This window comes from Antechinus flavipes, chromosome 2 (assembly GCF_016432865.1).
Source record: "Antechinus flavipes isolate AdamAnt ecotype Samford, QLD, Australia chromosome 2, AdamAnt_v2, whole genome shotgun sequence".
Lineage (NCBI taxonomy): Eukaryota > Metazoa > Chordata > Mammalia > Dasyuromorphia > Dasyuridae > Antechinus > Antechinus flavipes.
In genome coordinates this window covers 596575482-596591457 of record NC_067399.1, presented here as the reverse complement: position 1 = coordinate 596591457, position 15976 = coordinate 596575482, and the positions used below count along the sequence as shown (strand labels likewise).

Sequence of the window (15976 nt, the reverse complement as noted above, 5' to 3'; positions counted from 1 at the left end):
GATAGGAAAACAGGTTTAATCATACAACTAGTGAGTGAGAAACTATGATTCCACACTTAGTCTTTCCCTAGTATGTTGTTCATAGAATCAAGGTAAGTCAATAAGCATTTATTAAATATCTGTTATCTGCCAGACACCATGCTAAGCATGAGGTTACAAAACAAAACAAAAAAACAATTTTTTGCTTGCAGTCTAATTGGGGAGACCAAACGTAAACAACTAAGTCCAAACATTTTATTTTAAGGATAAATTGGTCATAATCTCAAAAAAAAAAAAAAAAGGCATTGGCATTAAGAGGGTTGAAGAAAGAATCCTTGCAGAAGGAAGGGTTTGTGTTGGGATCTGAAGGAAGAAGTGGGGCATTTCAGGTAGAGGGGTCAATAAGGAAATGTTCTAAGTCTGGAAAGGGACTGTCTTGTGAGAGAAACATAAAGGCCAGTATCACTGGATTATAGCAAATGTGAAGGGAAATAACATATAAGAAAACTGGAAAGATTTAATAAAACATTATTAAAACATGTTTTTATTTGGGAAAAAATATACTTTATATTAAATGTAGCTGTTAATGTGGACCTGGGGAAGAAGTTAATGCCATTTGAAATGAAATAGTTTATGAGTTGGATTCGCATTCCCTTTAAGACCCCACAGATTTCTTCCCACTGCTTCTAAAGGGAGCCTTATACATAGAGAGAAACCTGGAGGTATAGAGTGGGATGGAAAAATTACTTCTATTTAGGTTTTTTAAATGGTGCCAGATACCCAACTGTCTGGGTACAAGGACAATAAAATAGAGTAAGCTCATGGAACAAGGAAACAACAGTGAGAACTCTGCCCACTCACAAGAGTCTAACTATAGAGATTAGTTTTTCAACCAATAATATGCAAACAACTTTGTCATTCTGAGTAGGTTAATCCTTCTGTTCTTAAACAGCTTGGGATGTAAAATAACCATTGGATTGTGGAAATATTGAAAAAAGCATATGAAATAGATGCAGATGTATGTGGAGGCAATGATTCCATGTCACAATAGCATAGAATAGTACTTAGTCAAGCCTGTCATTAAAACGACATGTTACTCTGATGAAAAGTCCCTCACTTGAAACTGTGGATCCCTCAAACCATTAACTATTGTGGTTAATGGACTAGGACAAAGGTTAATGAACGAGGAGAAAGACCACAGGATAAAAAATGCTGGGGTCTAGAGCTAGCCCAGTCTCTTGATTTGCTTTATGAGTCTGGGGAAATAATTTGACTTCTCTGGGAACCAATTCCTCAATTGAAAAAATTGGAGGCTAGATTATATAATCTCTGTTTCCTTGCAACTCTAACACACTATGATTTTTATGAGCTATAGCTCTGAAGGGTTAGATCTCATTTCAGTTTCTAGAATAATACTGGCCAAATTTTCTATGTTCAGCTATGAATTGTTTTTAAAGATTGGGTGTCTCCATCTCACCAGAATTATTAATGGAAGCTCTACTCACAGACCTAATCCTACTACTGAATGAGACAAGAGCTTTGACTTTCTCCATTTGTGACTTGATTTGGTTTAGGCAATCTGATGGCCTACCATTGCTAAGATTGTGAACTTAGAATAGATACCTGGTTAGTATAACCCATTGCTACTCAGAACTCAGGGTCTCCAGAAATATACAAACCTCAGCCTCCCCAAGTAGTAGGATTATAGGTGTGTATCACAACACTGAATCAGCCATATTTTATAAAATCAAGGATTTATGAAGTTATTTTCTGTGCACCAGGCATTGTGCCATTCATTGGAGGTACAAAAAAAGAAAAAAGCAGAACACAGTATCTTCAGTGTTTACATTATAATAGGGAAGAAAATGTGAGCTTAAATGGGCATATACAAAGTAAATACAAGGCAGTCTTTGAAAAAGAACTAAGAACTGGAATAACTGAAAGACCTCTTACAGGAGAAGGTGGGGCTTGGGATGAGTCTTGAGATCAGGGATTCTAAGGAGCAGAATTAAGGAGGGTGAGACTTGCAGGGAGAAAGCTGATGCAAAGGCACAGAGATAGAGGAATGCTCCATCTTAAGAACAGCAAGAAGGCCATTAAGAACTATAATCCTGAAGCAGAAATCCCCAGTATAATTTCCTTTTAGAAATTAATATGGTACTTTGAACAAGATGGAAACAAACTTCATTCAAAAAAGCTATAACACCCATAAGAACTAGAAAAATATTTAAGTGGTTGTGGTAGTATTAAATTCTGACCCTATCAGGAACTGTGGGGAGGGAGGGAAATGAAAAAGTTCCTGCTAAGAGAAATATTTTCGAGATGATCTGATAATATCATGTGTATAGTTAAGTGTTCTGTTTTTATTTTCTTTTAAATAAAGTTTGGCTTGACCATAGAATGTATGGATAGGTTTTTAATGCATGATAATGCTAGAAAAACAAATTGGCACTAAGTTGCAAATTGCTTTTAAATGCCAAACAGAAAAATTGTATGTTTTCCTAGAGATAACAGTGCACCATTTGAATTTTATTGTGTGCATGTTGGTGGCAGACAGGGAGGGGGGAAGGAGAAGGAAGGGTGTTTGATATGATCAGACCTTAGCTTTAGGAAAATTCAGAAAAAAAAGCTTTAGGCAAGCAGATGGAGGATGGACTTGAGAAAAGATGACTAATTGAAAAGGATTAATTGGAAAGTAATCACAATAGTCCAATGAGGGCTTGATTTAATGTGATGGCCATGTGAGAAAGAAAAGGGAACCTTTGAGAGGGATGTTATATGAGTATGGGCTTGAGACAGACCATTTAGGACTCTAATGCATTAAGTCCAGGTGAGAGATGATGAGGGTCTTACAAAAGGAGGTAGCTGTATAAATGGAGAAAAGGGGGGCATATAGAAGAAATGCTATGGGGATAGAAATGAGACCATCCAATGACTGATTAGATTCAAGATTGATTAGATATGAGAGTGGAATCAAGGATGACACCAAGATTATAGAGTAGAAAGATAAGGAAATCTCTCAACAATAATAAGAAAGTTCAGAAGAAAGGTAGACTTGGAGGGAAAGTTGCTGAGTTAACTTTTGGATATGTTCAATTTAAGATGCCTATGGGACATCCAGTTTAAAATGGTTAATAATCAGTGTGGCATAGATTGGAATCATGAGAAACACTGGAAGGTACATACTTAGATTAATAATAGAATGAATGAAATATAAAAAATCAGGCAATTACTCTATTCAAAGCACTGGAGGTACAAGTAGAAAGGTGATGACTTGTACCTCCAGTGCTTTGAATAGAGATACATTTTAAAAGGGAAGCTAATATGTGGAAATTTCAGTTCCAAGTCAGATGGAAAGGTCCCAGGATAATAATATGCCTTTTAAAATGTAATCTCCACTGATAAAAACTATATATATATTTCTGAAATTGATCCATTTGGCGGTGGAGGACCAGGGCTTTCTCTTCTGGGTACTCAGTAGCTGTGGCTGATGATGAGATAAGGTTAATGGCTGTGGATGATGATGAGATTGGGTTCTACAGCCCTTGCAGAAGCAGCTACCAGGTCCCATCTCATTGGGATGATGGCTGCAAAAGCTAGACTGAAAGCAGACTAGTCCGTAGGTGCAATTGCTTGATTAAGGGTTCCTTCATCCATTGGTAGAAATTAATAATTGTTTAGCATCTGTAATGGCAAGGATGGGAATCATCTGCATAAGGATCTGCATTGAGTCCATGAGAATTGGTGAGCTCACTAACCTAAAGATTATGGCAAGAAAAGAGAAAGGAACTCAGAATAGAATCTTAAACATATATTCATAGTTAATAGACATTATAAGGACAAAGATCCAGTAAAAGAAACTGAAAAGAGGCAGATTAGTAGAAAAATCAAAGGGCAATAAATGAAATAAAGTAAGAAAGATCAATGTCATAGAAACCCAGAAAGGGGAGAGTATTCAAAAGGAAAGAATAATCAATAATGTCAGATGTTATAGAGGAGTCAAGAAGGATGAGAAGATGAAAAAGACCATTAAATTCAGAAATTAAGAGACCACTGATGTAAAGTTTTCAGTTTAATAATGAGGGTGGAAGCCATATCGCAGAGTTTAGAAGAAAGTAAGAGAACAAATGGAGATAGCTAGTACAGATAGATTTTTTTTCAAGGAGTTTAAGTGAGAAAAGGTTATGAGATGCTAGTGGGGAAGGTGTTTTGTTTTATTTTAAAAGGATAGGAGGAAATGTGCAAAAAGGTTGGTAATGGTAAGGAACTGGAAATTGAGTGGTTGCCCATCAGTTGGGGGAATGACTGAATAAGTTATGGCATATGAATGTAATGAAATATTTTTCTATTACAAATGATTTTAGAAAAGCCTGGAAAGACTTAAATGTACTGATGTTGAGTGAAGTGAGCAGAAGAGGAGAACATTATATATAGTAATAAGAAGATTATGTGATAATTGTGATGGACTTGGCTCTTGCCAGCAATGAGGTTATTCAAGACAATTCCAATAGATTTAGGTTGGAAAATGCCATCCACATCCAGTGAGAACTGTGGAGATTGAATATGGATTGAAACAGTATTTTCATCATTTTTTTTCTTTCATGTGGTTTTTTCCCTTTGAGTCTAACAACATTACAAATACAGAAATATGTTTAAAAGAATTGACCATATTTAAACTATCAGATTGCTTACTGTCTTGGGGAGGGGGGAGTAAGGAAGGGAGAGAGAAAAATTTGGAATTCAAAGTCTTACAAAAGTGAATGTTGAAAACTATATTTACATGCATTTGGAAACATAAAATACTATTTTTTTTAAAAAAAGGAAATGATGAAGGAGACTTGAATGTATCTTTAAACAGTAGGGAAATAAGAAACAAATAGTAAGAGACTGAGGTTGAGAGAGACACAGAGGGAAAGTCAGAGAGTGGGGGGAGAGAATAGGAGAGAGAGAGAGAGAGAGAGAGAGAGAGAGAGAGAGAGAGAGAGAGAGAGAGAGAGAGAGAGAAGGGAAGAAGGGAGTGAAGAAGGGGTGGAAGAGGGAGGAGGGAGAGAATGAATTAGATTTGGGGATATCTCCCATATCCCCAGGATATCTGCTTGAGATGGAGGGAGTCTTGGGATGAAGGACACATGCAGAGAGGTTGGCCTTTGCAAGGATGACTGCTTCTTCACATAGATATTGGAGAAAGGAGGAAATAGGTGGGGATCATTTCAGAGATGATGTCCACTCTTGAACTTCCAAGGATTTTAGGTATGCAACTGTAGAATTCGAGAAAAGTTAGGGACCTTAGAGATATTCTAATAATGATGATAAAGAATGATATCTCACATTTATGTGATAAGATTTGCAGAGCACTATGTACACATTACCCTTATTTTCCAGTTCCCTCACTTGATTAGATTGAGAAACTGAAGCCATCTAGTAAAATGACAAAATAACACACCAAATGATCAATTTGAGACTATAATCAAGAAAGATAAAATGATTTGTTCAAAATCCATGGCTAGGACAAAACAGAGAAGAGAATAAAACTCAAATTCTGACTCATAAATACAGTTCTCATTTCACCAATCATTCAACATACATTATATCTTTTATAAGCATTTTTAACAGACAAGACTAAAAATGTGAAGATTCCAAAAGCAAAACTTACATAGTCAATCAGTTCATGTGCAGCACAGTTTATGGCTAAATATAAGTTGATCCCTAGCTCAAGTCCCAGGTTGCCACAGATTCCTTGAAGTAAGAGCAGTGGCTGTTCAATAGTATCATAGTTGATTGATAAGCAGCCTATATAGGACAGCTTGCCAACTATTTGAATCTGCAAGAAAAACCAAAACAGTATGTGTGAAAAGAACATGTTATATTGCTGAGGGACACTTTGTAAATAGAATCTAGAAAACCTAGAAAACCCTAGTGATATGTGAAGCTAGTTTCCTGCCCCTCCAATATTAGCTTTCTGTTTCAGGAAGCAAATTTAATTATGCAGGAGATTTCTTGATAGTTTTATATTCATCTGTGGGCAGCAATGTTGCCAGCTTTAGCTGGCTCTGAAGATTATACATTGTTTCTCTAATTCTCAGTATTCACTGTCTCAGTACACACATAACATCTTTTCCTCAATTGTCAAAAAAACAGATATTTTGAAAACTAGAACTTATACCTGCTTTAGTAGAACCCTAGCTTTGTGATCATTACTCAGAGTAGTGTATAATTTTTGTATCCCCATTAGATTGTGAATTCCATGAGGAATTTTTTTGTCTCTTTGTAGCTCTACTACTTAGCACAGTACCTGGCACATGGCTGACACTTAATAATGTTTATGCATTGGTTGATTAATGGGCAAGTAATAAGTGCTATTTTAGTACGGAGATTTGAATTTTAACAGAAATCAAAGTCTTAAATTAATGAGAAGTTCCGCAATTTTATTCCCAAGCAATCAACTGGGAAAGACCTATAAGGGAAAGGCTTTTTTAAGGGAGAGGTCTGCTTCACTCATTGACACTAGATATATAAAATGATTTAATCTCTCCTTAGTCATGGTTAAATACTAAAAATGAGCATAAATCAGTCATACTCAAAAGCACACAATAGGTTGGTTAAAAATAAGGTTTCACATAATAAATGTAAATCTGGGTTTTAATCCTGGTTTAAACATATGCTAAGTATTGAACCATAAGCAGGCCAGTTTCCTCCTCTTAAAAATGGAAAAATTAATATTTGCTCAATCTCCCTCATTAGGCATCATCTTCAGTTGTGAGAAAATTGGCTGACTTTGGTGGAAATTACCTATTTAAAATAGGGCTTCTTAAATTTTTTCTACTCCAACCCTTATTCTCCCAAGAAATTTTTCTGTTATCCCTGGTTATATAGATATACAAAATAGGTATGCAAGTCAAACTGATGATAAAGCTAAATTTGACAACCTCCACATTCATTTACACTACTTCATATGGGGTTGGGTAAGTACATAGAACACCCTCCATTTTCATGAGAATAGTAAAACTTAGAATCTTAATGTATTGACTCAATACATCCTGATTTTAGGGATTGTCTTTGTTGCAAAATTTCATTGTTATAAAACACTTCATTGTGGTTAAATTTACTCATTGTTAACAGGAGTCATGCTACTCCTTGACTTTCTTGACTCAATATGAATTCAGGGCAGCAGTGCTTTTGAAATTATTTTTGCAATTCAAATGCATAAAATGACAGATGGAAATATCCTATAGTATTCTGGTGTAAGTCCCACCTGTCTCTGGTGTAAGTTTGAATGAGTTACTAGAGGCCAGTCATTCAAATGTCCTAACCCTTCGTTTGTAGAAGTTTTAGAAATAATCCTGTTTCACTTACATGGTTATCAGTACTTTCTAAAATTTAATCAAGCCAGCAGTCTGCTGATGTTAATAACCAGGCAGCCTGTTTAGGCAAAGTTGTATCTCCAAATAGGCATTGTGATTCAGTTTGTTGGAATCCTGTGCTTATCAAATGTCCTAATCCTTCTCACAAATTTAAAAAATAAAATATTTGTGGAAAAAACATATAATTATATATATGTATGTGTGTGTGTGTGTGTGTGTGTGTGTGTGTGTGTGTGTGTAACAATACTCCTATCTGGATTTAGATTAGCTTCCTTGAGAGGACACAAGTTTCTTTCTTTCTTTTTTGAATTATAGCTTTTTTATTTACAAGTTATATGCATGGGTAATTTTACATCATTGACAATTGCCAAACCTTTTGTTCCAATTTTTCCCCTCCTTTCCCTCATCCTCTCCTCCTGATGGCAGATTGACCAATACATGCTAAGTATGTTAAAGTATAAATTAAATACAATATAAGCACACATGCCCTAACAGTTATTTTGCTGTACAAAAAGAATCGGAGTTTGAAATAGTGTATTGTTAGCCTGTGAAGGAAATAAAAAATGCAGATGGACAAAAATATTGGGATTGGGAATTCTATATAATGGTTCATAGTCATCTCCCAGAGTTCTTTTGCTGGCTGTAAATGGTTCAATTCATTACTGCTCTATTGAAGTTGCTTTGGTTCATCTTATTGTTGAAGAGGGCACTTCCATCAGAATTGATCATCATATAGTATTGTTGTTGAAGTATATAATGACCTCCTGGGAGGACACAAGTTTCAAAAGACTCTAAGAGTTGTATTTTTTCCTAGTGCAAGCCCATATTTCAGTGGATAGATAGATCAAAAACTAATTGGAAATTAAACAATCTAATACTTAATGAGTGGGGAAAAAATGAAGAAAGTCACTTCATTTAAGATAATGACTACAATGAGACAACATACTAAAATGTATAGGAGTTAGCCAAAGAGTACTTAGGAAAAAATTATATCTCTAAACTCTTACATAAATAAAATATAGAAAGAACTGATCAATTAATTATGCATGTAACTAAAAAAGCTAAAAAAACAACAAATTTAAAATACCCTATTAAACATCAAATTTGAAATCCTGAAAACTAAATATGAGATTTATGAAAATAAGATCATTGAAATAATAAATAAAACTAAGGGCTGATTTTGTGGGAGAAATAGTAAAATAAATAAATAATTGTCCATTTGATTTTTTAAAAAGAAAGAAAAGAATGTGTCCATATGTCTGTAAAATTATTTACAAAGTTGGAATCCAAATTCATTGATGCTTAGCACAGTGACTGGCACATAACTGGCATTTAATATATATTTATTGATTTACTTACTGAACCTTTTTTTCCATTATGACCTTTTTTGGTTTCTGGTTTTGGAGTATGGGGCTATGAGAAAGAAAGAAAAAAATTGATTAAGAACCATATAAGATTCAAAGAAACATATTGGCAGAAACAACCATCTTATTTGCTTTGTAAGCCATTACAACAATGATACATAATCACAGGTTTTATCTATATTTGTTGCAATTGCATATATCTTGGGGATCAGGTTTTTATTTAGTATCTGATGAGAATTTTATGTAGACTGAATGTAGAACATGTTTGTTTCTTTTTTTTTTTTTTGAATAATAACTTTTTATTTGAATAAATACATTCAAAGATAATTTTCAGCATTCACCCTTGCAAAACTTTGTATTTTTCTCCCTCCTTCCCTACTACCTCTTCCCTTAGTTAGCAAGTAATCCAATATAGGGTAAACATGTGCAATTCTTCTAGACATATTTCCACATTTATCATATTGCAAAAAAAAAATCAGATCAAAAGGGGGAAAAACAAGAAAAAAGCAAACAAACAATAACAACAAAAAGGCAAAGATATTATAATGTGATCCACATTCAGTCTTCAGGTCCTCTCTCTGGATGTAGATGGCTCTCTCCATCACAAATCTATTGGAATTGGTCTGAATTGCCTTATTGTTGAAAAGAGCCAAGTCCATCACAGTTGATCACCATAGAATTTTGTTCTTTCTGTGTACAGTGTTATCTCGGTTATGTAGAACATGTTTTAATAAATGTGTAAACTTTGACTCCTCAAATGACTCCCAAAACTTTTTTGACCCCTGACTGTCAATTGGAAATGAACATGATGGAGAGTAAGAGATTTTCCTTGGTGTCCAGTCTTTGTCAATCACATCTATTATCCATCCTCACATAAATAGACATATTAGAGGAGACCATATAGCAATGTCCTTTTGAGGAATTATCTTCAGGGTCTACAACACAAGGTTGGATGTTTCCTTTTTCCATATCCTCAATGGTAGCAAATCAACATCTTTTGAAGGTGGATTTAATTTTTGGAAAACCCAAAAGTCATTTTGGAGACAACCTTACTAAGATGAATGATCAACCTGGATAAAACTACATAGAGTTCAAAAAAAAAAAAAACTCGGGGCAAAATAGGTGAAACTAGGCCAAATCACCCCAGTGCAGTGGGTAAGGAACCAGCATTTCAGGCCCCAGAGCAGAAAGCCAGGGACCCAGGCCTGTAATCCCTGCTCACGAAACTTGGGACAGAGCCCAACTATTAGAAATTAACACTAAACAGCCCTGGTCATAAAAAGCTACTATAGTGAAAAGGAAGATCCAACTCAGAAGAGAACAGCAATGTCAAAATGCCTACATGCAAAACCTCAAAGAGAAATACAAAATGGTCTCAAATCCCAAAAGTTTTCTTAGAAGAACTCAAAAAGGATTTTAAAATTTGAATAAGAGATATAGAAGAAAAATTGGGGAAAGAAATGAGGGTTATGCAAAAGAAAGTCAACATCTAGGAAAAGTAAGGACAACAATTGACTGAAGAAAGTAATTCCGTAACAAATACAATTGGCTAAATAGGAAAAAATCCACTGAAGAAAACAACTCCTTAAAAAGTAGAATTGGCTAAATGGATGAAGAAATACAAAAGCTACCTGAAGAAAATAATTCCTTAAAAATTAGAATTGGACAAGAAGAAGCTAATGACTCTATGAGACATTAAGAATCAATCAAACAAAATCAGAAGAATGAAAAAAATAGAAGAAAATGTGAAATACCTCATTGGAAAACAACTGACCAATAAAATAGTTCCAGAAGAGATAATGTAAAAATTATTGGATTATTTGAAAATCATAATCAAAAAAGAGTCTGGACAGCATATTTCAAGAAATTATCAAGGAAAACTGCCCTGATATCCAAGAATTAGAGGATAAAATAGTCAATGAAAAAATCCACTGATCACCTCCTGAAAGAGATACCAAAATTTAAATTATAGAGAATATTGTAGCCAAATTCCAGAATTATCAAATCAAGGAGAAAATATTGCAAGCAGATAGAAACAATTCAAATATCAAGGAGCCATAGTTAGTATGACACAGGATTTAATGGCTTCTACATTAAAGAATCAGAGAACTTAGAATATGATATTCCAGAAGACAAAGGAGCTTGGAATAAAATCAAAAATCAATTACTAACAAAAATGAGCATAATATTTCAGGTGTAAAGATGAATATTCAATGGAATAGGGGACTTTCAAAGTTTCCTGATAGAAAAACCAGAGCTAAGAGAAAATTTTATCTTCAAACGCAAGACTCAAGAAAAGCATAAAAAGGCAAGCAGTAAAGGAAAAAATATTCAATAAGATTTAACTGTTTACATCCAAACATGGGAAATGATAATTGTAATTCTTAAGAACTCTATCTCTTTAAGAGCAGTTGGAAGCGAGTAAACATTGACAGAAGGTGTAAGTATAAGGTGAATTTGATGTGATGATATTAAAAAAATTAAAGATTAAAAAAATTGTACCAGGGGACAGGGGGGAAGGCAGAATGGGACAAGTTACTTCATATGAAGAGGTACTTTTTATAGTAGAGGGAAAAAAGATAAGAGGGATAAATATTGTTATCCTCACTCTCTTTAGGAAATGGCATACACACTCAGTTGGCTATAGTAAACTATCTTACCTTATGGGAAGTAGGAGAAGAAAGGAGAAAGCAAAAGAGAAGGATAATAGAAAGGAGGGCAAATTGAGGGAAGTTGTGGTCAGAAACAAACACTGCTGAGGAAAGACAAGGTAAAAAAGAAAAGTATTAATGGAGAAGATAGGATGAAGGAAAATACACAGTAGTCATAGTTGTGATTGTGAATGGAGTGAATTCTCCCATAAAAATGAAAGCAGCGATCTAACTCAGTTTCAATTGATCAAGGATGGACAGAAGCAGCTACCCTCAAAGAAAGAACACTGGGAAATGAATGTAAACTGCTTGCATTTTTGTTTTTCTTCCCAGGTTATTTTTACCTTCTGAATCCAATTCTCCCTGTGCAACAAGAGAACTGTTTGGTTCTGCACACATATATTGTATCTAGGACATACTGTAACCTATTTAACATGTATAGGACTACTTGCCATCTGGGGGAGGGGGTGGAGGGAAGGAGGGGAAAAATCAGAACAGAAGTGAATGCAAGGGATAATGTTGTAAAAAAAATTACCCTAACATGGGTTCTGTCAATAAAAAGTTATTAAAAAAATAAAAATAAAAATGAAAGCAGAGTGCACAATAGATCAAAACCCAGAATCCTACAATCCTACAATATATTACTTCACATCTGAAACAAAGATAAACACAGAATAAAGATAAAAGACTGCAGCAGAATATATTATGCTTTGGCTTGAGTTAGAAAAAAACCAGAAGCATCAATCTTGATTTCTGAAAAAAAGAAAAACAAAAATAGATCTAATTAAAAGAATAAGAAAAGAAACTACATCTTGCTGAAAATTGCCATAGATAATGAACTACTATTAGTGTTTAACATATATACACCAAGTGGTATAGCATTCAAATTCTTAGAGAAGTGAGTTACAAGAAGATACAGATAGCAAAACTATACCATAGGCGACTTCAGCTTTTTCCTCTCAGAATTAGATAAATCTAACTACAAAATAAAGAAGTAGTTAACTAGGTGAATAGAATTTTAGAAAAGTTAGATATGATAATCACTTAAAGAAAACTGAATGGGGATAGAAAGGAATATACCTTTTTCTCAGTGATACATGGAACTTACACAAAAACTAACCATATATTAGAACATAAAAATCTCACAGTCAAATTTTAAAAGGAAGAAATATTAAATACACCTTTTCAGATCATGATGTGATAAAAATTACATATATAAAAGGCTACATGGTAGACTAAAATTAATTGGAAATTAATTAATTCTAAAGAATGGAATAAATCATAGAAACAATAAATAATGTGAACAAAAAGAATGACAATAATAAGAGAACATAACAAAACTTATGGGAGGTAGCCAAAGTAATATTTTACAACACAATAAGGAAAATTTTATCTCTCTAAATGCTTACATGAATAAAATAAAGAGGAGATCAGTGAATTGGGCATGCAACTAAAAAAGCTAGGGAAATAACAAATTTAAAATCTCCAATTAAATCCCAAATTTGAAATTCTAAAAAAATCAAAGGAGAGACTATTAAAATTGAAAGTTAAAAAAAAGATTGAAGCAATAAACAAAAGTAATAGCTGGTTTTATTTTTTAAAAAATAAAATAAACCTTTGGTTAATTTGATTTTTTTTAAAGAAGAAAACCAAATTACCAGTATCAAAAATATAAATGGTGAATTCATCACCAATGAAAGAGAAATTTAAAACATAATTAGATTGAGGATGTATTCTGATGGAAGTGGATCTCTTCGATAAAGAGAGCCTTAATTGATCAAAGATGGACAGAAGCAGCTACACCCAGAGAAAGAACACTGGGAAATGAATATAAATTGCTTGCATTTTTGTTTTTCTTCCCGGGTTATTTATACCTTCTGAATTCAATTCTCCCTGTGCAACAAGAAAACTGTTCGGTTCTGCACACATATATTGCATCTAGGATATACTGCAACCCATTCAACATGTAAAGGACTGCTTGCCATCTGGGGGAAGGGGTGGAGGGAGGGAGGGGAAAAATTGGAACAGAAGTGAATGCAAGGGATAATGCTGTAAAAAATTACCCTGGCATGTGTTCTATCAATAAAAAGGTATTTTAAAAAAAACATAATTAGGAGCTATTTTGCCAAACTCTGAGCCAATAAATCTGATAATCTAAGTGAAATTGATAAATATTTACAAAAAGATAAATTGCCTAGATTAACAGAACAGGAAATAAAATATTTAACTATAACTTCATATTAGAAAGAAGAAATTCCACCAATGAACTCCCTAAGAAAAAAATTTCTAGGGCCAAATGGATTTACAAGTGAATTCTACCAAACATTTAAAGAACAATTAATTCCAATACAATGTAAACTATTTGGAAAAATATTTGAAGAAATCCTATAAAATTCCTTTTATGACACAAATATAACACTGATACCTAACCTAGGAAGATCCAAAATAGAGAAAGAAAATTATAGACCAATTTTTCTAATGAATGTTGATGTAAAAAAATTAAATATTAGCAAAATGATTATAACAACTTATCCCCAGGAAAATATGCTATGACTAGGTGGGATTTATATCAGAAATACAGGGCTGGTACAATATTAGGAAAACTATGAACATAATTGAGCACACCAGTAGCAAAACTAACAGAAATCATAGGATTATATCAATAGATCCATAAAAAGCTTTTAACAAAATATAGCACCTATTCCTATTAAAAAAAAACACTAGAGAACACAGGAATACATGGCTTTTTCCTTAAAATGATAAGCAGTCTATATAAAACCACCAGCAAGCATTATATCTAATGGAAATAAGCTAGAATCTTTCTAAAGAACATTAAGAATGAAATAAAGATGCCCATTATCACCACTATTAAACATAGTACTAGAAATGTTAGTTTTAACAATATGAGATGAAAAGGAAGTTTAAGAAATTATAATAGGCAATGAGAGGGGAAAACTATCATTCTTTGCAGATGATATGATGCTACACATAGAGAATTCTAAAAAATTAACTTTTAAAATAACCAGAAATAATGAACAGTTTAAGCTAGGTTGAATAAATCATTGCCATTTCTATATATTAGCAATAAAGCCCAGCAGCAAGAATTAGAAAAAAGTTATTGTAGACAATATGAAATATTTGAGAATCTACCTATCAAGACAAATACAGTAACTATATGAACACAATTACAAATCACTTTTCACATACAAAAAAAAATCAGATCTAAACAATTGGAAAAAATCAATTGTTCATGACTAGGCTGAGTTACTAAAAATGAGGATTCTACCTAAATTAATGTACTTATTCAGTGCCATACAAATCAGGTAAAAAATAGAGCTAGAAAAATAAATTTTATCTGGAAGAACAAAAGATCAAGAAAATCAAGAAAATTAATGGAAAAAATATAAAGGAAGGTGGTGTAACCATGCCAGATCTCAAATTGCATTATAGACTGGTAATCATCAAAAGCATTTGGTACTGGTTAAGAAATAGAGCAGTGTATCAAGGAATGGCTTAAGTACACAAGACACAATAGTCAATAACTAAGGAAATTCCTCAGTTTCCAATTCTTTGCCACCACAAAAACAACTGCTATAAATTTTTTGTACATAGGAGACCTTTGTCCTTTTTTATGATCTGTGGGATGTAGATCTAGCAGTAGTATTGCTGGATCAAAGGGTATGCATAGTTTGATTGCTCTTTGGGCATAATTCCAAATTGCTTTCCAGAATGGTTTTATAAGTAGCTCTTTTTGTAGTGACAAGGAACTGGAAATTAAGTGGATGCCCATCTGTTTGGGATATGGCTGAACTAATTGCACTATATGAATAGAATGGAATATTATTGTGGCATAAGAAATGATGAACAGGCAGATTTCAGAAAAATCTGGAAAGACTTACATGAACTTACATGAACATGATGAGTGAAATGAGCAGAATCAGGGGGACCCTGTACACCGTAACAGCAACATCATGTAACTCTTCTCAGAAGTACAATGAGCCAAGACAATTCCAAAAGACTCATGATGGAAAATGCTATCCACATCCAGATAAAGAACTGTGGATTATTTTTTTTAAATAACTAAAAGCCAAACATCACAATTAAAACTTTTTTTGTTAGCAATTCAATAACCTCATGGAGTAGTCCATGCAATTACAGGGAAAGAATCTGGAAAAAATGGAAATCATTTTCACTTATCTCCACCAAGATCCCCCTCATTACCTCAAAATATCAGCACCAAGCATTCTGTAATTGGAGCAAAGAATAGTGATGGCATTAAACTATGGTCTCAGACTTGGCATTTTCTATTTTGAAAAAAAAGAAGTCATGTCTTTGATGCCTTCACTCATTTTCATAAATGCTTTGTGCTGATTTGAGCTTTAATGTGACTGATAACAGTCATTACGCACTAAAATTTCCATTTCTTCATTCCATTTTCCAAAATGGACTTAAAATGAAGAACTAATGGATGGATGTGTTTAACTATTTTAAAAAATCTGATGCCACCTTACGCCTTTAAAATAATATTTTTCTTTCTGGATTGTTAGTATCCTAATCTGTAAAACTTCTTTTAAGAAAATTTGGTCAAGTAACATAATAGTCGCAGATTTTGTGTTTAAAC

The 15976-nt window shown here is 33.5% G+C and overlaps 1 protein-coding gene across 1 annotated transcript in view; it reads right to left on the bottom strand.

Annotated features, from left to right (window-relative positions):
- ENO4 (enolase 4) overlaps positions 1-15976 on the bottom strand; it is a 42982-nt gene that overhangs the window by 11909 nt on the left and 15097 nt on the right. The window contains exons 8-9 of the mRNA XM_051981508.1: positions 8700-8753; positions 5633-5800 (exon numbers count right to left, since the gene is read on the bottom strand). Of these exons, the coding sequence (XP_051837468.1) occupies positions 5633-5800; positions 8700-8753 (222 nt within the window). The remainder of the gene's footprint in view (positions 1-5632; positions 5801-8699; positions 8754-15976) is intronic.